The following is a 24,158-nucleotide window of genomic DNA, read 5'->3' as shown; positions in this document are numbered from 1 at the left end:
ATGTAGCCTCTATGTAGCCTCTATGTAGTCTCTTTACCAGTTCTATGTAGCCTATATGTAGCCTCTTCACCAGTTCTTTGTAGCCTCTATGTAGACTCTTACCTGTTCTATGAAGCTGACACAGCGGACGGCCTCCTCCATGTGTTCCTGGTCTGAGCGCAGCACGCTACGGATGCTGTCCACCAGCTCCTGGACCTCAGGGGTCAGGCTGCAGTGGGCCGGCTGCTCTAGAAACCTGCTGACCAGCTGCTGGGTGTGTCTGTAGCTCTGGTAGTCCACCATGGAGGACGGCCGGGGACGCCGTGGGCCTCTACCACTCCGGCGGAGAGTCACTGTCTGGGGCCGGGAGGACTGGGCGGCCAGGGCGGACTTGGAAGTCTGGGTGGAGACCTCGGTGGTCTGCGTGGCTGCTTCACAGCTTAACACTGAGGGAGGTGGGAGAGAAGGGGGAGAGAGAGATGGGGGAGAGAGAGAGGGGGGTGGGAGAGAGGGGAGAGAGGGGGAGAGAGAGGGGGAGAGATGGGTGGGAGAGAGGGGAGAGAGAGAGGGGTGGGAGAGAAGGGAGAGAGAGAAGGAGGGAGAGAAGGGAGAGAGATAGGGGAGTGAGGGGTGGGAGAGAGAGACAGGGGTGGGAGAGAGGGTTGGGAGAGAAGGGAGAGAGAAAGAAAGGGGGAGAGAGATGGGGAGAGAGGGGGATGGGACAGGGGTGGAAGAGAGGGTTGGGAGAGAGAGAGAGAGAAAGGGGGAGAGAGGGGGAAAGAGAGGGTGGGAGAGAAGGGAGAAAGAGAGGGGGAGAAAGAGGGGAGAGAGAGGGGGAGAAAGAGGGGAGAGAGTGGTGGGAGAGAGCGGTGGGAGAGAGGGTTGGGGCGTTAGTGTGTCTGTAGAATTGCATGTAGTGGGACATCTGTTGGAAGCATTAGTAAACTGTGCTTTACAGTTTAGCAAACAACAGTTCTGCTATCCCTGTGAGGGAGGTCACACACACACACACACACACACACACACACACACACACACACACACACACACACACACACACACACACACACACACAGCGATCCAAATGTGTCTTGCTGACAGATGCAGAGGCTGTAGATTTGGTGATGACAGACAGACTGTTCCAGAATACAGTTTATGTGATCCTCTTTTACCTTTGGCAGCCAGGTCCAGCAGCGTCTCTCTTTGGCTGTTGGAGCCACTGTGTGTGTGTGTGTGTGTGTGTGTGTGTGTGTGTGTGTGTGTGTGTGTGTGTGTGTGTGTGTGTGTGTGTGTGTGTGTGTGTGTGTGTGTGTGTGACCCTGTCTCACCTTTGGCAGCCAGGTCCAGTAGAACAGGGTCACTGTTAGAGCGTCTGGGCCTCCGGCGCTGAGACCTCCTCATGGGTGGCACAGGAGCACCCTGGTCCTGGGGAGGTCTGGCCTGGCGCAGGGAGGGGGAGGGAGGAGATTGGGGAGACGGGGGCACTGGAACAACCGTCGTCTGGGGACCAGCATCTGAAACACAGGAACAATAAAGACAATTAGGAGAAGAGGGGGAGAGGTAGAGGAAGAGGGGTAGAGGGGTAGAGGGAGAGGGGTAGAGGGGTAGAGATAGAGGGGTAGAGGGAGAGGGGTAGAGATAGAGACGTAGAGGGAGAGGGGTAGAGGGAGAGGGGTAGAGGGAGAGGGGTAGAGGGAGAGGGGTAGAGGGAGAGGGGTAGAGGGGTAGAGGGGGAGGGGTATAGATAGAGACGTAGAGGGAGAGGGGTAGAGGGAGAGGGGTAGAGATAGAGACGTAGAGGGAGAGGGGTAGAGGGAGAGGGGTAGAGATAGAGACGTAGAGGGAGAGGGGTAGAGGGAGAGGGGTAGAGGGGTAGAGGGAGAGGGGTAGAGATAGAGACGTAGAGGGAGAGGGGTAGAGGGGTAGAGGGAGAGGGGTAGAGATAGAGACGTAGAGGGAGATGGGTAGAGGTAGAGGGGTAGAGGGAGAGGGGTAGAGGGGTAGAGGGGTAGAGGGGTAGAGGGAGAGGGGTAGAGGGAGAGGGGTAGAGGGAGAGGGGTAGAGGGAGAGGGGTAGAGATAGAGGGGTAGAGATAGAGGGGTAGAGGGAGAGGGGTAGAGGGGTAGAGATAGAGACGTAGAGGGAGAGGGGTAGAGGTAGAGGGGTAGAGGGAGAGGGGTAGAGGGAGAGGGGTAGAGATAGAGACATAGAGGGAGAGGGGTAGATGACGTAGAGGGAGAGGGGTAGAGGTAGAGGGGTAGAGGGAGAGGGGTAGAGGGAGAGGGGTAGAGGGAGAGGCGTAGAGGGAGAGGGGTAGGGGGGTGAGGGAGAGGGAGAGGGTTAGAGATAGAGACGTAGAGGGAGAGGGGTAGAGGGAGAGGGGTAGAGGGGTAGAGGGAGAGGGGTAGAGGGAGAGGGGTAGAGATAGAGACGGAGGTAGAGGGAGAGGAGTAGAGGGAGAGGGAGAGGGGTAGAGGGAGAGGGGTAGAGGGAGAGGGGTAGAGGGATAGAGACGTAGAGGGATAGAGACGTAGAGGGAGAGGGGTAGAGGGAGAGGGGTAGAGGGAGAGGGAGAGGGGTAGAGGGAGAGGGGTAGAGGTAGAGGGGTAGAGGTAGAGGGAGAGTGACGTGCTACCTGTCCCAGACCTGCTGGAACCCTGACCTGTTCACCGGACGTGCTACCTGTCCCAGACCTGCTTTCCCAGACCTGCTGGAACCCTGACCTGTTCACCGGACGTGCTACCTGTCCCAGACCTGCTTTCCCAGACCTGCTGGAACCCTGACCTGTTCACCGGGCGTACTACCTGTCCCAGACCTGCTTTCCCAGACCTGCTGGAACCCTGACCTGTTCACCGGGCGTGCTACCTGTCCCAGACCTGCTTTCCCAGACCTGCTGGAACCCTGACCTGTTCACCGGACGTACTACCTGTCTCAGACCTGCTGTTTTCAACTCTCTAGAGACAGCAGGAGTGGTACAGATACTCTCAAAGATCGGCTATGAAAAAGCCAACTGACACTTACTCTTGAGTTGCTGACTTGTTGCACCCTCGAAAACTACTGTAATTATTATTATTTGACCATGCTGGTCATTTATGAACATTTGAACATCTTGGCCATGTGCTGTTATAATCTCCACCCGGCACAGCCAGAAGAGGACTGGCCACCCCTCATAGCCTGGTTCCTCTCTAGGTTTCTTCCTAGGTTTTGGCCTTTCTAGGGAGTTTTTCCTAGCCACCGTGCTTCTACACCTGCACTGCTTGCTCTTTGGGGTTTTAGGCTGGGTTTCTGTACAGCACTTTGAGATATCAGCTGATGTAGAAGGGCTATATAAATAAATTGTATTTTATTTTATTTTATTTGAGATGGGTAGAGGGAATGGGGTAGAGGGAGAGGGGTAGAGGGAGAGGGGTAGAGGGAGAGGGGTAGAGGGAGAGGGAGAGAGGGAGAGAGGTAGAGAGGTAGAGGGAGAGGGGTAGAGGGAGAGGTAGAGGGGTAGAGGGAGAGGGGTAGAAGTAGAGGTAGAGGGGTAGAGGGAGAGAGGTAGAGGTAGAGAGGTAGAGGGGTAGAGGGAGAGGGGTAGAGGGAGAGGGGTAGAGGGAGAGGGGCACCAAACAGAAAGACAATACGCACAGACAGTTACAAGGAGAGAGAGTGGGTAGGAGGAAGTGGGGTTAGGAGAGCACAGTTACAAGGAGAGAGAGTGGGTAGGAGGAAGTGGGGTCAGGAGAGCACAGAAGGAGCGAGATGAACCTAGAGAAGAGTCCCTTCAGCTAGCTGGTTCTGGGTTCTGTTCACAAACACAAACAGACCCCACAGAGCCCCAGGACAGAAACATATTTAGACCTAACAAAATTATGAGAAAGCAAAAAGATAACTATTTGACACTCTGTATAGAATCAACCAAAAAAACAAGGGGGGTGGTGGGGTAGGACAGGGAGCAGTATGGGGGGGTAAGGAAGGGTGAGGGTGACAGGGAAGGGGGTGGGGGTGGTAGGACGGGGAGCGGTATGGGGGTAAGGAATGATGGGGGGTAGGACGGGAGCGGAATGAGGGGGTGGGGTAGGGGGGTGACAGATTCTTATTTAGTATAAACAAATACACCTGTAGGGCAACAAATATCTCATCTAGGTTCAAATGACCTGAGAACTTGCTGGGGCAGGGTTATAAGTATCCCCTCCCCATAAGTGTTCAAAGTACTGACCTAGGTTGCTAGGTACTGGATACCCATATAACAATACAAAATACACTGCTCAAAAAAATAAAGGGAACACTTAAACAACACAATGTAACTCCAAGTCAATCACACTTCTGTGAAATCAAACTGTCCACTTAGGAAGCAACACTGATTGACAATACATTTCACATGCTGTTATGCAAATGGTATAGACAACAGGTGGGAATTATAGGCAATTAGCAAGACACCCCCAATAAAGGAGTGGTTCTGCAGGTGGGGACCACTTCTCACTTCCTATGCTTCCTGGCTGATGTTTTGGTCACTTTTGAATGCTGGCGGTGCTTTCACTCTAGTGGTAGCATGAGACGGAGTCTACAACCCACACAAGTGGCTCAGGTAGTGCAGCTCATCCAAGATGGCACATCAATGCGAGCTGTTGAAAGAAGGTTTGCTGTGTCTGTCAGCGTAGTGTCCAGAGCATGGAGGCGCTACCAGGAGACAGGCCAGTACATCAGGAGACATGGAGGAGGCCGTAGGAGGGCAACAACCCAGCAGCAGGACCGCTACCTCCGCCCTTGTGCAAGGAGGAGCAGGAGAAGCACTGCCAGAGCCCTGCAAAATGACCTCCAGCAGGCCACAAATGTGCATGTGTCCGCTCAAACGGTCAGAAACAGACTCCATGAGGGTGGTATGAGGGCCCGACGTCCACAGGTGGGGGTTGTGCTTACAGCCCAACACCGTGCAGGACGTTTGGCATTTGCCAGAGAACACCAAGATTGGCAAATTCGCCACTGGCGCCCTGTGCTCTTCACAGATGGAAGCAGGTTCAACTCTGAGCACGTGACAGACGTGACAGAGTCTGGAGACGCCGTGGAGAATGTTCTGCTGCCTGCAACATCCTCCAGCATGACTGGTTTGGCAGTGGGTCAGTCATGGTGTGGGGTGGCATTTCTTTGGGGGGCCGCACAGCCCTCCATGTGCTCGCCAGAGGTAGCCTGACTGCCATTAGGTACCGAGATGAGATCCTCAGACCCCTTGTGAGACCATATGCTGGTGCGGTTGGCCCTGGGTTCCTCCTAATGCAAGACAATGCTAGACCTCATGTGGCTGGAGTGTGTCAGCAGTTCCTGCAAGAGGAAGGCATTGATGCTATGGACTGGCCTGCCCGTTCCCCAGACCTGAATCCAATTGAGCACATCTGGGACATCATGTCTCGCTCCATCCACCAACGCCACGTTGCACCACAGACTGTCCAGGAGTTGGCGGATGCTTTAGTCCAGGTCTGGGAGGAGATCCCTCAGGAGACCATCTGCCACCTCATCAGGAGCATGCCCAGGCGTTGTAGGGAGGTCATACAGGCACGTGGAGGCCACACACACTACTGAGCCTCATTTTGACTTGTTTTAAGGACATTACATCAAAGTTGGATCAGCCTGTAGTGTGGTTTTCCACTTTAATTTTGGGTGTGACTCCAAATCCAGACCTCCATGGGTTGAGAAATTGGATTTCCATTGATTCTTTTTGTGTGATTTTGTTATCAGCACATTCAACTATGTAAAGAAAAATGTATTTAATAAGATTATTTCTTTCATTCAGATCTAGGATGTGTTGTTTAAGTGTTCCCTTTATTTCTTTGAGCAGTATATAAACATTTTTCCTGCACACTATCTTTAGGAAACTCCTTAGAGACATTCATAATTAGGACCATGCTTTGAGAGCTATACGCTCTCCATCCGTCTGTCTTGCTCCTCTCCTCCACCACATTAACTCTTTCTTCCTTCGTCTCTCTGGAGTGTGGGGTGACATATTATACCAGGGTCACGCCCAAAGCTCCATCTCTATCACAACAAACCCTGTGACCTCAGAAAGTTAGAAAGTGAACCTTCCAGGTGTGTTTGATCATGATGGCCCTGTCTATCTGACCTTCTGTGAGGTCTCCTCTGACCCTGACACAACTGAATGGGAAAGAGTTCTACTGAAAGGAAAGGGGGATACCTAGTCAGTTGTACAACTGAAAGGAAAGGGAGATACCTAGTCAGTTTTACAACTGAAAGGAAAGGGGGATACCTAGTCAGTTGTACAACTGAAAGGAAAGGGGGATACCTAGTCAGTTGTACAACAGAAAGGGAAAGGGGGATACCTAGTCAGTTGTACAACAGAAAGGGAAAGGGGGATACCTAGTCAGTTGTACAACAGAAAGGGAAAGGGGGATACCTAGTCAGTTGTACAACAGAAAGGAAAGGGGGATACCTAGTCAGTTGTACAACAGAAAGGAAAGGGGGATACCTAGTCAGTTGTACAACTGAAAGGAAAGGGGGATACCTAGTCAGTTGTACAACTGAAAGGAAAGGGGGATACCTAGTCAGTTGTACAACTGAAAGGAAAGGGGGATACCTAGTCAGTTATACAACTGAAAGGAAAGGGGGATACCTAGTCAGTTGTACAACTGAAAGGTAAGGGGGATACCTAGTCAGTTGTACAACTGAAAGGAAAGGGGGATACCTAGTCAGTTGTACAACTGAAAGGTAAGGGGGATACCTAGTCAGTTGTACAACTGAAAGGAAAGGGGGATACCTAGTCAGTTGTACAACTGAATGCCTTCAACTGGAATGTGTCTTCCAGATTTAACCCAACCCCTCTGAATCAGAGAGGTGCAGGAGTGCTGCCTTAATCAACATCCACAGCACCCAGGGAACAGTGGGTTAACTGCCTTGCTCAGGAGCAGAATGATAGATCTTTACCTTGTCAGCTCAGGGATTTGATCCAGCAACCTTTCGGTTATTGGCCCAACGCTCTAACCACTAGGCTGAGAGACATGTCATTGACCCTGTGCCGCAGGGTTCCCCAACTGGAGGCCCGTGGGTGGTTTTATCAGTTGGAGAGGTGAGGAGTGATATATGCCAACTAGGAATGAGGGGGATGATTAGGTGGCCATGATGGAATGTGGCCAGGTTGGGAATAAAGCCATGACACTGTGAACACCCCTACACTTACATGGAATGCCAAGGGATTTTGAATGACCATCTGAAAGATGGCACCCTACCCAGGGCATTGTTCAAGGTTTGAAATTATTATGTTTTAGTCAAATATTATATTTTTTGGTGCTCTTTGCAGTCAATTTGCAGTCTTAAAATATGTTTTTATTACGTTCCGGACCCCCGACCATCCGCTCAATAAAAAATAGGCCCGGCGGCTGAATCTAGTTGATGAGCCCTACTGTATTGTGTGTTGAGTCACTGTAATAGTCACTTTAAATAAATTGTGATTAGACTTGACTGGGTGATGTAGAAACTACTACTAGAATGTTACAGAAGCAGTATTGAGAATGATATCAGTGGTGTCTGTTGTACTGTTGAGATGGTTCTAGAAAATGCTTTCCCACTGGGCACTGACATCAGGGTCTAGTTTTGATTACCATTTGGTTGATGTGAATAACGTGAATCCAATGTGAAATCAACAAAAAAATGACAACATGTCATTGGATTTAGGATAAAAGTAGAATATTACGTTGATTACTTTTTTCAAATCAAACCAGTTTTCCACGTTGATTCAACTGTTTTGCTTCAAATGACGTGGAAACAACACTGATTCAAACAGCTTTGGCCCAGTGGGTTGTTTGAGAATGTTCCAGAATCTGCCTTCTGGCCAAAATAAGTTATGACACATTTCAATCTACTCCCTTTTGACAAACATTTGTCTCTACTCTAACACTGTATAACACTTCAGTATGAAACTGCACATTTCACAGTGATTACAGAAAAGAAAAAAGATTTCCTGTACCAAGCTGTATGTGTCAAACAGACTGAGTTTGTGAGAGCTAGAAGGACAGTGGTGAATGTAACACATGAGACTGAAATAAATGTTATTTTAATACATTGATGAAATAACTGTCAGTGGGGGAATCTATCTTTGATGACAGGGCAAGGTTATGTCCCATTCATCTGACTGGGATATTTATAGCAGTACTTTCACTGTAACTACAGCAGTACACTGGGATACAGTTACTATAGGAGTACACTGGGATACAGTAACTACAGCAGTACACTGAGGTACTGTAACAACAGCAGTACACTGAGGTACTGTAACAACAGCAGTACACTGAGGTACTGTAACAACAGCAGTACACTGAGGTACTGTAACTATAGCAATACACTGGGATACAGTAACTATAGCAGTACACTGGGTTACAGTAACTATAGGAGTACACTGGGTTACAGTAACTATAGGAGTACACTGGGATACAGTAACTATAGGAGTACACTGGGATACAGTAACTATAGGAGTACACTGGGTTACAGTAACTATAGGAGTACACTGGGATACAGTAACTACAACAGTACACTGGGATACAGTAACTACAGCAGTACACTGGGATACAGTAACTATAGGAGTACACTGGGATACAGTAACTATAGGAGTACACTGGGATACAGTAACTATAGGAGTACACTGGGATACAGTAACTATGGCAGTACACTGGGATACATTAACTATAGCAGTACACAGAGATACATTAACTACAGCAGTACACTGGGATACAGTAACTATAGCAGTACACTGGGATACAGTAACTATAGCAATACACTGGGATACAGTAACTATAGCAGTCCCCTTGGATACAGTAACTATAGCAATACACTGGGATACAGTAACTATAGCAGTACACTGGGATACAGTAACTATAGCAGTACACTGGGATACAGTAACTATAGCAGTACACTGGGATACAGTAACTATAGCAATACACTGGGATACAGTAACTATAGCAATACACTGGGATACAGTAACTATAGCAGTACATTGGGATACAGTAACTATAGCAGTACACTGGGATACAGTAACTATAGCAATACACTGGGATACAGTAACTATAGCAGTCCCCTTGGATACAGTAACTACAGCAATACACTGGGATACAGTAACTATAGCAATACACTGGGATACAGTAACTATAGCAGTACACTGGGATACAGTAACTATAGCAATACACTGGGATACAGTAACTATAGCAATACACTGGGATACAGTAACTATAGCTATACACTGGGATACAGTAACTATAGCTATACACTGGGATACAGTAACTATATCAGTACGCTGAGATACACTAAAAATAGCAGTACTTTTAGTAGGATAACTATAGACCTCCAACCAGGACTTTTTGCAGTATACGGTGTGGGTCTGGGGAATACTTTGTCAACACACACGCACACATGCAAACATGCAAACACGCAACAAAAAAACACACACACACACACACACACACACACACACACACACACACACACACACACACACACACACACACACACACACACACACACACACACACACACACACACACACAGCTTTACCAAGGGTTTTTTCATGATGAAGCATGTATTCATGTAAAGATATGAGAGATTCCCAATTTTTATCTATCAAGGTTTGGATATGCCCAAATGTCCTCCATTGACAGTTTCGCAAATAGTGAGCTGAAATCTGCCATAAAAAGTCTGTCATGTATAGGCCAAGTATGTCTTTGTGTATGTCTGTCTGTCTGAAATTCTATGGTTTGTCCGACCATCCATCCATGCGTCCTACCTCTAACAGAAGTACCCGCCTCCGAGCGGTCACTCCGCTCCTCCATCAACTCAGTCAGATCTGTCATGGCAATCTGGATCTCTGTCTCCTAAACAGAAACACACAGCAGAGATATTTGGGGTCAGAGATTTAGAGATATTAATGATAGAGATATTAAAAGGTACCGAAGTCGATGCCTCTCCTTGTCCGGGTGGTGTTCGGTGGTTGACGTCGCCGGTCTTCTAGCCATCGCCGATCCATTTTTCATTTTCCATTTGTTTTGTCTCGTTTTCCCACAAACCTGGTTCTCATTTCCCTCATTATGTGTTGTGTATTTAACCCTCTGTTTCCCCCATGTCTTTGTGTGGTATTGTTTATCTGTTTTCATGTATGCGCACGGTAGGCTGGTTGCGCTGGGTTATGTTCAACCCGTATTTGTATTTTGTGTTCATTTGTGCCGTGTGCTTTTGGTTCGCCAAATAAAAGGCTCCGTTTTGTTACTAAATATCTGCTCTCCTGCACCTGACTTCCTACAGCCCTTCACGCATACCTTGACTGTCACGGTTGTCGTTGGTAATGGAGGACCAAAACGCAGCAGGTATGTGTACGCTCATCTTGACATTTATTAACTCAGAATGAACACACCAAAACAACAAAACGAACTTACGAACAACGAAACAGTCTTGAAACGCTCACTCGGCAAAACAAGAAACAATCTCCCACAAATACACAGACAAACACACCCAACTAATATAGGACTTCCAATCAAAGGCAACACCACACAGCTGCCTTCAATTGGAAGTCCACCCCAATTAACTCAACATAGAAATAGATTACCTAGACTAAACATAGAATTACATAAACAAGGAACAGTGCCCACAAACCCCGGAATACATCAATCAAATGCCCTTTTTAGAAAAACCACCACCCCGAACCACATAAACCAAATACCCTCTGCCACGTCCTGACCAAACTACAATAACAATTAACCCTTATACTGGCCAGGACGTGACATTGACAGGTATTGGGGTCATGTCCAGAGATTTACAGATATTAATGATAGAGATATTAAAAGAATATTGTTTACCCAACTGTCACATGCAAAAGATGCTACATTATGCATCTATTCATTACCTTTATTCATTGATTTATCTTATAATAACTATTGTTATTGGCATTAAATAATGGGTAACAATTTATTTGAAAGGTACCTACACCAGGACTTTATAGCACATTCATAAGCCATACATAGCCCATTCATAAGCCATACATAGTCCATTCATAACCCATACATAGCACATTTACAGTGCATTCGACAAGTATTCAGACCCCTTGACTTTTTCCACATTTTGTTACGTTACAGCCTTATTCTAAAATTGATTAAATAAATAAAACATCTCATCAATCTACCCACAATACCCCATAATGACTAAATTAAAACACCTTTTTAGATTTATTTGCAAATGTATTAAAAAATAGAAATACCTTATTTCCATAAGTATTCAGACCCTTTGCTATGAGACTTGAAATTGAGCTCAGGTGCATCCTGTTTCCATTGATCATCCTTGAGATGTTTCTACAACTTGATTGGAGTCCACCTGTGGTAAATTCAATTGATTGGACATGATTTGTAAAGGCTCACACCTGTCTATATACGGTCCCACAGTTGACAGTGCAAGTCAGAGCAAAAACCAAGCCAAGCAATTGTCCGTAGAGCTCTTAGACAAGATTGTGTCGAGACACAGATCTGGGGAAGGGTACCAAAACATTTCTGCAGCATTGAATGTCCCCAAGAACACAGTGGCCTCCATCATTCTTAAATGGAAGAAGTTAGGAACCACCAATACTCTTCCAAGAGCTGGCCCCCCTGCAAAACTGAACAATTGGGGGACAAGGGCCTTGGTCAGGGAGGTGACCAAGAATTGTGGTGGATATTATCAAATAAGGACCTGCAGGAGTCCAACCCAAACCAATATTCTTTATTTCTGAGCTCACAGAGAATAACAGAGTGACACAGTGCAGTGTAGACAGTGTGAATTCTGAAGCATTGGGTGATAAGCACATATCTTTATAGTTTCCTGTTCTTGGGCTGGACTCTCAGTTCTCCTTTTATCTATACAACGACACAGGAGCAAGCTGGTTTGTAACCCAGCATGATACTCACAAGAACAGGAGATTATAATAAGACAGTTTCACAAGGTTAGTCACATTCTCAGTTATGTGGACAAATACAATTACAATTTCCCACTACACTCCTCCCTTTTGTTAATCCCTTAACAATGATTTAATCAATTTTAAATGTAGCAAGCTTCTAAAGGCATAATATCCTGTAGTCCACCAATTCTTCCACGTCTCATCCGTTGAGAGACTGAGTTTAAAACCTTTAACCCTTCACACACACCATATACAGTTCAAACTTGCCAGTTTCTGCTGATGATTAGGTATAACAATGAAATAACACAATGCCAAGAGTTTGCAAAGCTGTCATCAAGGCAAAGGGTGGATACTTTGAAGAATCTAAAATCTAAAGTATATTTTTGATTTGTTTAACACTTTTTCGGTTACTACATGATTCAATACGTGTTATTTCATCATTTTGATGTCTTCACTATTATTCTACAATGTAGAAAATAGTAAAAAATAAAGAAAAACCCTTGAATGAGTTGGTGTGTCCAAACTTTTGACTGGTACTGTATGTAAAAGTGATATTTCAGTTTTTTATTTTTAATAAAAACCAGTTTTTGCTTTGTCATTATGGAGTATTGTGGGTAGATTGATGAGGGGCGAAAAAAAACGAATGAATACATTTTTGAATAAGGCTGTAAAGTAAGAAAATGTGGAAAAAGTCAAGGGGTCTCAATACTTTCCGAATGCCCTGTATAAGGCGTGCCTGAACATTGTGTGTACCTGTGTTGCAGTGGCGAGGGCGGAGCCTCCTGTAACAGCCTCGTATGGAGGAGGAGGATCAAGAGGACAGAACACCTCTACTCCTTTAATCCTGGCTGCATAGACAGGAGGCAGAGGTATCACACTGTCCCCAAACATCCTGCGAGCCAGCCGGGGAGTGTAGGAGTAGAAGGTTGAGAAGTAGGAAGGGGGAGGAGCCGGGGGAACAAACTCATCTAGGTCAGGGACAATATTTGGCTCCTCCCCTTCCTCTGTGATTGGCCTGGGGTCATCCTATCAGAAAGAGGGAGGAAAAGGAAAAGAGATGACGACAGAAGAAGCCACTTATTGAGATGCATCTTTAATGTTGAAAAACACAACAATCACTCATTGGCCACACTGGAGATTCTTCTGTTATGTGATGCAGATTCTAACCTACATGATTGGTTGAGCCTGGAGTTCTGAGGCCGTGTGATTGGTTATGATGGGGTATTATGATAGCCTTACCATACATGGGCGTCGTGTGGTGAAGATCTGCAGGTACCGCAGGGCAGCAGCCACCAGGCATACTGCAGTGGTCAGAGCATTCAGAACACACAGAGCAAACAGAACCTTCTAGAAACAGACAGGAGGAAGAGTTAGCAATAACCACCCACAACCATCTTATCTCACTATACGGTGTAATATGATGACAATGAACGCACATTCTCTCTCACACACAGGCATGTATGAACACACACACACTCACTCACACACACACACACACACACACACACACCTTGAGCAGGACCCTCATGGTGTTACAGGAGTGACCAGGGTAGAGTTTGAGTAGTTTCTCCTCAGGGCACATGGGGATCTGGGGACAACAGTTACACACGTCTTCCGCCTCGCTCTGAAACGCACAACACACACCATTCGACACACACACACACACACACACACACACACACACACAAGATACATGGCCGTTAGACTCACTTTGAAACACACAACAGAACAGGAAGAAGAAATGTCCAGACAACACAGACTGTGCCTCATCTCAACCTATTCTAATATTGTCAACACTGTCAACCAGAAGAAATGAAGGAGGAGGGAGGGAAGGGGGAAGGGAAGGGAGGGAACGAAGGAAAGGAGAGAAGGGAGGGAAGGAAGGAAGGAAGGAAGGAAGGAAGGAAGGAAGGAAGGAAGGAAGGAAGGAAGGAAGGGAGGAGGAAGGAAGGAGGGAGGGAGGGAGGGAGGGAGGGAGGGAGGGAGGGAGGGAGGGAGGGAGGGAGGGAGGGAAAGAAGGAGGGAAGGAGGGAAGGAAGGAGACAGAACGAGGGTAAGGAGGAAAGCTGGTAAGAGAGACACACATCAACAGAGAGTGAAAGCAAGAGATATTTCACCTTCAGGCGTGTACATTTTTATCCCCCTCTCTCGCTCTCCCTCCCTCCTCCCCATCCCTCTCTCTGTCTCCTCCCCCATCCAACTCTCCCTACTCCCCCATACCCCTCTCTATCGCTCTCCTCCCCATCTCTCTCTCTCTCCCTCCCTGCCTCACTCCATCCTTCTCTCTCTCCCTCACCGTTCTTCTCACTCTCTCTCCATGTCCCTCTCTCTCTCTCTCTCTCTCTCTCTCTCTCTCTCTCAATCCCCCACCCTCCTCCTCCAGGGCAGTTAATGTTACACCAGATTAGAGGAGCAGATGGTCTGGACGGGAGACTCTATTACTCACCCTGAGAGAGGGGAGACTAGGGCAAACCACTGCACCACGGGGGGGCAACATAAACCCACCCTACCCTGCTCTGCCCTCACCTCTTATCTCATCTCAGCCTCACATTACACAGGCACCGGTGTGAATGTGTGTGTGTGTGTGTGTGTGTGTGTTTGTGAACTGTGTGCGTGTTTGTGAACTGTGTGTGTGTGTTTGTGAACTGTGTGTGTGTTTGTGAACTGTGTATGTGTGTGTGCATCCACTCGCGTGTTTGTCAACGCCCAGATCTCAGCACCAGTCTGAGCCAATACACAGCTTGTGTTCAATGAGGTTTTGTGGCGGCAGGAGTTCCAGCAGGTCTAACATCTGAGCTCCTGTCTAGCTGGCTAGGATAATAAACTGGGCCATGTTGATATCCCTGCAACTAGAACCAGCCCTGGTCTGATTCCCAAATGGAACCTTATTCTGTTTATAGGGCACTACATTACACCAGGGCCCATAAGGACACTGGTCAAAAGTATTGCACTATGTAGGGAATAGGATGCTCTTTGGGACACAGCCCTAGGTCTCTGTGTGGGTCTGGTTGGACTAATGAAGCGATGACTGGTGTGATGATGTAGAGAGGAGAGGAGAGGAGAGGAGAGGAGAGGAGAGGAGAGGAGAGGAGAGGAGAGGAGAGGAGAGGAGAGGAGAGGAGAGGAGACAGTGATGAGGTAGATACCTCTGGTAGAGAGGAGAGGAGAGGAGAGGAGAGGAGAAGAGAAGAGAAGAGAAGAGAAGAGAAGAGAAGAGAAGAGAAGAGAAGAGAAGAGAAGAGAAGAGAAGAGAAGAGAAGAGAAGAGAAGAGAAGAGAAGAGAAGAGAAGAGGAGAGGAGAGGAGAGGAGAGGAGACAGTGATGAGGTAGATACCTCTGGTAGAGAGGAGAGGAGAGGAGAGGAGAGGAGAGGAGAGGAGAGGAGAGGAGAGGAGAGGAGAGGAGAGGAGAGGAGAGGAGAGGAGAGGAGAGGAGAGGAGACAGTGATGAGGTAGATACCTCTGGTAGAGAGGAAGGAGAGGAAGAGAGACATCTGCTAACACCATGGATGGATAGACAGAGGAGAGGTCTGAGGCAGACCCAGACTTAATGCACCTACCTACAGGTCTATGCTGTCATGATGCTAACAAGGGTGTGTGTATGTGCGTCTCACCAGTTGGCAGTTGGTCATGGTGGAGACCAGCTGAGCCCCCTGGCAGCAGAGGATGAAGCCAGCCAGGTTGAGGAGAACACACACCACCGACAGCAGGACAAACAGATTCACCTGGGAGAGGAGCGGGAGTAGAGAGAGGAGGGAGAGGGGAGAGGGGAGGAGAGAGAGGAGGGGGAGGAGAGAGAGGAGGGAGAGGGGAGACGGGGAGGAGAGAGAGGAGGGAGAGGGGGAGGAGAGAGAGGAGGGAGAGCGGGGAGGAGAGAGAGGAGGGAGAGGAGCGGTTGTAGAGAGAGGAGGGAGAGGGGAGGAGAGAGAGGAGGGAGAGGGGGAGGAGAGAGAGGAGGGAGAGCGGGGAGTAGAGAGAGGAGGGAGAGGGGGAGGAGAGAGAGGAGGGAGAGGGGGATGAGAGAGAGGAGGGAGAGGGGGAGGAGAGAGAGGAGGGAGAGGAGCGGGAGTAGAGAGAGGAGGGAGAGGGGAGGAGAGAGGAGGGAGAGCGGGGAGGAGAGAGAGGAGGGAGAGGGGGAGTAGAGAGAGGAGGGAGAGGGGGGAGGAGAGAGAGGAGGGAGAGCGGGGAGGAGGAGGGGAGGGAGAGGAGCGGGAGTAGAAAGAGGAGGGAGAGGGGGAGGAGAGAGAGGAGGGAGAGGGGGAGGAGAGAGAAGAGGGAGAGGGGGAGGAGAGAGAGGAGGGAGAGCGGGGAGGAGAGAGAGGAGGGAGAGGAGCGGGAGTAGAGAGAGGAGGGAGAGGGGGAGGAGAGAGAGGAGGGAGAGGGGGAGGAGAGAGAGGAGGGAGAGGGGGAGGAGAGAGAGGAGGGAGAGGGGAGGAGAGAGGAGGGAGAGCGGGGAGGAGAGAGAGGAGGGAGAGGGGGAGTAGAGAGAGGAGGGAGAGGGGGAGGAGAGAGAGGAGGGAGAGCGGGGAGGAGGAGGGGAGGGAGAGGAGCGGGAGAAAGAGGAGGGAGAGGGGGAGGAGAGAGAGGAGGGAGAGGGGGAGGAGAGAGAAGAGGGAGAGGGGAGGAGAGAGAGGAGGGAGAGCGGGGAGGAGAGAGAGGAGGGAGAGGAGCGGGAGTAGAGAGAGGAGGGAGAGGGGGAGGAGAGAGAGGAGGGAGAGGGGGAGGAGAGAGAGGAGGGAGAGGGGGAGGAGAGAGAGGAGGGAGAGCGGGGAGGAGAGAGAGGAGGGAGAGCGGGGAGGAGAGAGAGGAGGGAGAGGAGCGGGAGTAGAGAGAGGAGGGAGAGGGGAGGAGAGAGAGGAGGGAGAGGGGGAGGAGAGAGGGGAGGGAGAGGAGCGGGAGGAGAGAGAGGAGGGAGAGGAGCGGGAGTAGAGAGAGGAGGGAGAGGGGAGGAGAGAGGAGAGAGGAGGGAGAGCGGGGAGGAGAGAGAGGAGGGAGAGGGGTGGTAGAGAGAGGAGGGAGAGGGGGGAGGAGGGAGAGGAGGGAGAGCAGGGAGGAGGAGGGGAGGGAGAGGGGGAGGAGAGAGAGGAGGGAGAGGGGGAGGAGAGAGACCAAACCACACCCTCATTACCTAAACCACACCCCAGTTACCTAAACCAAACCCCCGTTACCTAAACCACACCCCAGTTACCTAAACCAAACCCCCATTACCTAAACCACACCCCCATTACCTAAACCACACCCTCATTACCTAAACCACACCCCATTACCTAAACCACACCCTCATTACCTAAACCACACACTCATTACCTAAACCACACCCCCATTACCTAAACCACACTTCCATTACCTAAACCACACCCTCATTACATAAACCACACCCTCATTACCTAAACCTCACCCTCATTACCTAAACCACACCCTCATGACCTAAACCTCACCCTCATTACCTAAACCACACCCTCATGACCTAAACCACACCCTCATTACCTATACCACACCCTCATTACCTATACCACACCCTCATTACCTATACCACATTAGGAAAATAAGGAGTAGGAGGGAAAATGAGACACAGCTGTTTATGACTATAAGCACTGTAATTCTGCCTGTCGGTTAAAAGAAGAAAACTAGAGGAGTTTTTACACATTTTGTTACGTTACAGCCTTATTCTAAAATACATTAAATAAAAAATAAAAACACAGCAATCTACGCACAATACCCCATAATGACAAAGCAAAAACAGGTTTTCAAACATTTTTGCAAATGTATTAAAAATTAAAAAAACAGAAATACCTTATTTACATTCGTTTTCAGATCCTTTGCTATGAGACTCGAAATTGAGCTCAGGTGCATCCTGTTTCCATTGATCATCCTTGAGATGTTTCTACCAATATGTAAGTCGCTCTGGATAAGAGCGTCTGCTAAATGACTTAAATGTAAATGTACAACTTGATTGGAGTCCACCTCTGGTAAATGCAATTGATTGGACATGATTTGGAAAGGCGCACACCTGTCTATATAAGGTCCAACAGTTGACAGTGCACGTCAGAGCAAAAACCAAGCCATGAGGTCGAAGGAATTGTCCGTAGAGCTCTGAGACAGGATTGTGTTGAGGCACAGATCTGGGGAAGGGTACCAAAACATTTCTGCAGCATTGAATGTCCCCAAGAACACAGTGGCCTCCATCATTCTTAAATGGAAGAAGTTTGGAACCACCAAGACTCTTCCTAGAGCTGAGCAGTCGGGGGAGAAGGGCCTTGGTCAGGGAGGTGACCAAGAACCCGATGGTCACTCTGACAGAGCTCCAGAGGTCCTCTGTGGAAATGGGAGAACCTTCCAGAAGGACAACCATCTCTGCAGCACTCCACCAATCAGGCCTTTATGGCAGAGTGGTCAGATGGAAGCCACTCCTCAATAAAAGGCTCATGACAGCCCTCTAGGAGTTTGCCAAAAGGCACCTAAAGAACCTCAGACCATGAGAAACAAGATTCTCTGGTCTGATGAAACCAAGATTGAACTATTTGGCCTGAATGCCAAGCGTCACGTCTGGAGGAAACCTGGCATCATGCTGTGGGGATGTTTTTCAGCGGCTGGAACTGGGAGACTAGTCAGGATTAAGGCAAAGATGAACAGAACAAAGTACAGAGAGATCCTTGATAAAAACCTGCTCCAGAGCGCTCAGGACCTCAGACTGGGGGGCGAAGATTCACCTTCCACCAGGACAAAGACCCTAAGCATACAGCCAAGACAACACAGGAGTGGCTTTGGGACAAGTCTCTGAATGTCCTTGAGTGGCCCAGCCAGAGCCCGGACTTGAACCAGATCGAACATCTCTGCAGAGAAGAATGGGAGAAACTCCCCAAATACAGGTGTGCCAAGCTTGTAGCATCATACCCAAGAAGACTCCAGGCTGTAATCGCTGCTAAAGGCACTTCAACAAAGTACTGAGTAAAGGGTCTGAATACTTATGTAAATGTGATATTTCCGTTGTTTTTTTTATATACATTTGCAAAAATGTATAAAAACCAGTTTTTGCTTTGTCATTATGGGGTATTGTGTGCAGATTGATGAGGGGGGGAAAAACGATTTAATTCATTTTATAACAAGGCTGTAACGTAACAAAATGTTGAAAAAGTCAAGGGATCTCCACACTTTCTGAACGCCCTTGTATGTGCCGTTTAGCAGACGTTTTTATCTAAAACAACTTACAGTCATGCGTGTATACGCTTAACGTACGGGTGGTCCTGGGAATCAAACCCACTACCCTGGCGCTACAAGCGCCTTGCCCTACTAACTGAGCTACAAATGACCTGGCTGTTGGTTTATAGTGGACGACTGAACATGATTCAGAACCTCCAAGGCCATGTCAATATTAAAATGGGACCTTACCAAAGCTTACCCAAAATAGTGGAGCTCGGAATAGATCAGGTGACTATTTTTAATGTGCCTCAAGCAACAAAACAAGCCCTTTACTCTAACCACTACTTCAAAAGCAGAACAACAATAAAACAACAGTCTTTGACTCTCTCTGACTCTGTGTGTCTCATAATCAGGAAGAGGAACGGGGGTGTCATGTGACAGTTGACCCATGACCTCAGCTGAGAAAGAGTAGGTGGGAGTGGTGGGATCACTTGCGGTTGCCTGGCGGTTGCCTGGCAGTTGCCTGGCAGTTGCCTGGCAGTTGCTGGCATTAGGGAGGGGGTAGCAGTGGGGTGTATAGCTGAGGTGTTGGTTGGGGTGTTGGGCCTGTCCTGGGGCTGTATTACAGCAGGATAACTCCCCCCATGTAACAGTGAGGCAGAGGGGTATTTATAGTGGAACCGAAACTGGGACGCATGGTAATCTGTCTCTCTGTCTGTCTAAGACTGTCCCTTTGTGTCTCTCTGTCTCTGTGTCTCTATAGTGGGGCTAAGTTGAAGCTGGAGAATGCATGGTAACCTGTCTCTCTGTCTGTCTATGACTGTCCCTTTGTGTCTCTATTTGGTCTGTTTCCCTCTTGTCTCTCTGTCTCTGTGTCTCTATAGTGGGGCTAAGTTGAAGCTGGAGAACGCATGGTGACCTGTCTGTCTGTCTATGATGGTGTCTTTCCCTCCCTCCGTCCACCTTTATGTCTCTCTGTGTCTGTCCCTGTCTCTCTAGACAGCGGCCATGGAAATCACTCGGGTACGAGGTGTGGCTCTATGGCCTCTTCGTGACAGGGAGGATACAGTCAATCACTGTCCTAACTCAGTCAGTGTCACCTCTCTCTCTCTCTCTCTCTCTCTCTCTCTCTCTCTCTCTCTCTCTCTCTCTCAGACTAATTGTCTGTGGAATTCCACATGCACAAACAGAGACAGACACCAACATAAACAAACTAACATTTGAATAAACACACAAAATTAGGAATCTAAAATGTGACGCCCTTTAACACAATGTCCTCTCACACCATTGTTCCACTTTGGTCCTGCCAAACAGAACAATGGACCAAGCATCAGTTTATCATCAACTCTAACCCTTGTTTAGTAAATAACACCCTTCTCAATTTCAGCCCTTTCTCCCTCCAGACCTCTCCTTCTCAATTCAATTCAATTTAAAGGGCTTTATTGGCATGGGAAACATATGTTTACATTGCCAAAGCAAGTGAAATAGATAATAAACAAAAGTGAAATTAACAATCAAAAATGAACAGTAAACATTACACTCGCAAGTTTCAAAGGAATAGACACATCTCAAATGTCATATTATGGCTATATACTGTACACTGTTGTAATGATGTGCAAATAGCTAAAGTACAAAAGGGAAAATAAATAAACATGGGTTGTATTTACAATGGTGTTTGTTCTTCACCTTTTCTTGTGGCAACAAATATTTTTTATTTGATCTTGTCTCATCGCTGCAACTCCCCAATGGAGACAAATGTCGAGTCATGCATGCTCCGAAACATATGACCCACCAAACCGTGCTTCTTAACAGCCGCCCGCTTACCCAATGTGTCAGAGGAAACTGATGACCAGAGTCAGCCTGCAGGCCCCTGGCCCACCACAAGGAGTCGCTAGAGCGCAATGAGCCAAGTAAATGCAGTGCCTTAGACCGCTGCACCACTCGGGAGGCCCGAAAAGGTCCCAAATCTTGCTATTGTGATGGCATACTGTAGTATTTCACCCAATAGTTTATCAGAATTGGATTTGTTTTGGAATTCTTTGTGGGTCTGTGTAATCTGAGAGAAATATGTGTCTCTAATATGGTCATACATTTGGCAGGAGGTTAGAAACTGCAACTCAGTTTCTAACTCATTTTGTTGGCAGTGTGCAGAGACCCTCTCTCTCTCCCCCTCCCTCTCTCTCTCTTTACAGTCTCCATCAATCATTTGAGGTTGACACAAAACCACCACCATGGGGTTAAATCTGTCTCTACCACTTCCTCTTTCCAGTTTATCACGCACACACACACACATGCACACACACACCCACACCCACACACCCACACGCACACACACACCCACCCACACGCACACCCACACGCACACCCACACACACACACACACACACACACACACACACACACACACACACACACACACACACACACACACACACACACACACACACACACACACACACACACCCACACACCCACACACACACACACACACACACACACACACACACACACACACACACACACACACACACACACACACACACACACACACACACACACACACACACACACACACAGCTTGCAGGATAGACAGCGCGACTCCAGATTTGACCCTTAGGCAAGCGCCCAGTCCCCAGTTCCAACTGAACACTTACTCTCCCAGTTTCCTGAAGTCCCGTTCTGAAAAAATGAACGAAGCCAGCAGAGCAGGAGGCACAGACAGACGTTTCAGCTAGTTGACACGTCACAAGTAGAACAGACTAAAACTTACACCCTCTTTACACTTATAAGACCCTCCTTCTTCAAGGACTAGCTCTGTAAAGATACATTCTGGATGTTATCTGTTGTTTAGCAGATCTGTTGCTTTTGATATATTGTGACGATAACTGGATTGGTAACATGCTAGTATACACTGACAATATTCTGTGGTAGGCTTAATGTGAAGGGAGTCAGATTCGACATTTATAACGAATATAGTACAGTAGTAAAGGAGAAAAAGGAGAAAAAGCACTTTAAAAAATACAAGTCAGAATCATCCTCAGATATCCAGTAAACCCAGTGCAGTGTAAACACAATCCATGACCTCCAGAACACAGACTAAGAGCATTTGATCTTTCACATCATGACCTTTAGGTCAGATAGAGCAGTGGTCACAAACTTTTTCGGTTACTGTACCACCAACTGAATTTTGCTCTGCCACAGACTAACATTGATGTACCCCTTATGTGTATTTGTGACTCGTTTCAGGAAAATAGGAGTCATTACTTCAGTAGGAGCCATTTGAATGTTAACTTTTTTTTAAGATCAAAATTCATTTTTGGGCAGAAATGCCTTATAGAACATGTGAACTTTCATGTGCCTTAATTACAAACTTGTATGTCATCTGTAAATACGAATACAATTGTTAAATTACGAGCCTAGTTGGTTTAGCCACAGAAAAAGTAGGAACCTTCCCACTAGCCATGATTGGCTGAGATAATGAGTGGGCTGGACATGCCGAGAGATGAGTTCTGATTGGTCTGCCATGTAGCTCGCTTCTGTCTATAATATGAGCTGGTCATGGTGTGTAGGTAATCCTTTCTAACGCTGCTTTTTTGAAAGATGTCACGCAGTAGAACTGTATAAGTGTTGCTCTCCACTTTCAGGAGGACCGAGTTTTGAAATCAGTGGAATTCGAGTATGATAGCTAAGGAGATGGAGAAAACACATGTCTATGGATTACATCTTCAAAATCCGGGCAACCATGGCATCCATGACAGAGAGGGAGAAGCGTCTATCCATGTATACGGGTAAGATAGTCTAGCTAGCAACATTTTCAAATATTACACGTTTCTAATTTTGTCAGAAAGTCTTTTTCATTTCAAGTTAAAGTGTATTGTTAGCTAGCTAGCTAACGTTCGCTGACAGGCTCACTAGCTAACGTTACGTGTATGATCTGCGTACTAATATTATTCGTATCTGCTTTGCTAGTTATAGCCTAACATTAGCTAGCTAACATTGAACCTGGTTGGTTAGCTACCTGCAGATTCATGCAGAGTAGTAACATCATGAGCTGGGTTTATGGTTCATTGTTTAGCTAGCTAGCTAGCTAGCTACATGTCTTAACAAAAGACTCCACTATGCAAGTAACAATTTCAATAGAATGTTCATGATGTCACTGCGACAACTGTTGATAGACGTAGCTGGTAAATTTGTTCTGGCTATCTACTCCCCCACTTAAAAGATTTAGATGCACTATTGTAAAGTGGTTGTTCCACTGGATATTATAAGGTGAATGCCCCAATTTGTAAGTCGCTCTGGATAAGAGCGTCTGCTAAATGACTTAAATGTAAAATGTAATGTACTCCGATTTCAGAGTGCTCTCGTCTGAGTGTGCCAGAGCGCAGAATAACTGACAAATTTATGAACGCTCAACACCTGTTGAATATGGCTGGTGTGTGTAAACGTTGGCAAAAAGCGTAATTAAATTGTTGCCAGCAGCACAGTTGCAGTCACCAATGCTCTGGATAACATAAAAACAGCCTAACCAGCTCTGCTAGGGTGAGTAAAATGGTCAGAGTGAGTTGTTCTCTCATTTGTGTCTGGAAGTAGCAAGCAAGCTAGCCAACGTTAGCCAGTTAGCTTGGGTGCTTGACTGCGTTTGATAGATTAGAACGTTCGGATCATCCCAACTCCTCGGCCAGAGTGTCCAGTGTGCGTTCTGAACGCTTCGAGAGCGAAACGCTCTGAATTTACTAACGGACAGTCTGACAGCACTCTGAGTTTACGAACGCCCCGAGCACACTCCAGCACTCCAGATTAAATTTACGAACACACCCGTAGTATAAACCAGCCTTCGGTTGTTTAGTACATGGCCTTGCATGTGAATCCTTAAAGAGATGGGCGGGGCTAAGGCTTAAGAGGGTGTGAACAAAGCTGAATGGGTGTTGACAAAGAAGAGCTCTCCAGTGGGTGTACCAAAACATTCAAAGGCCATTTTCTCAACAGTGGGGTTACAAGTTCATCAACTTTCAACGCAGAATTACTTTCCTATTGTTCCTCAACTGTAGTGTACGATATACCATTTTCTAGCTTTGAGTCTAATTTTATCCAATGTAAAAAATACAATTTCAAATGTTGCTACATAAAACCGAATCGAGGCGGTCGGTCAC

General features: G+C 47.5%; 1 protein-coding gene across 1 annotated transcript in view; it reads right to left on the bottom strand.

The window, feature by feature from the left end:
- Nucleotides 1-24,158, bottom strand: part of LOC106570822 (protein FAM189A2) — a 58,316-nt gene that overhangs the window by 8,084 nt on the left and 26,074 nt on the right. The window contains exons 3-9 of the mRNA XM_045695328.1: nucleotides 15,483-15,593; nucleotides 13,380-13,493; nucleotides 13,109-13,216; nucleotides 12,623-12,895; nucleotides 9,737-9,824; nucleotides 1,308-1,493; nucleotides 103-425 (exon numbers count right to left, since the gene is read on the bottom strand). Of these exons, the coding sequence (XP_045551284.1) occupies nucleotides 103-425; nucleotides 1,308-1,493; nucleotides 9,737-9,824; nucleotides 12,623-12,895; nucleotides 13,109-13,216; nucleotides 13,380-13,493; nucleotides 15,483-15,593 (1,203 nt within the window). The remainder of the gene's footprint in view (nucleotides 1-102; nucleotides 426-1,307; nucleotides 1,494-9,736; nucleotides 9,825-12,622; nucleotides 12,896-13,108; nucleotides 13,217-13,379; nucleotides 13,494-15,482; nucleotides 15,594-24,158) is intronic.

This window comes from Salmo salar, chromosome ssa15 (genome assembly GCF_905237065.1).
Source record: "Salmo salar chromosome ssa15, Ssal_v3.1, whole genome shotgun sequence".
NCBI lineage: Eukaryota > Metazoa > Chordata > Actinopteri > Salmoniformes > Salmonidae > Salmo > Salmo salar.
Note: the sequence above shows the minus strand (reverse complement) of the source record. Positions and strands in the feature narration are given on the sequence as shown.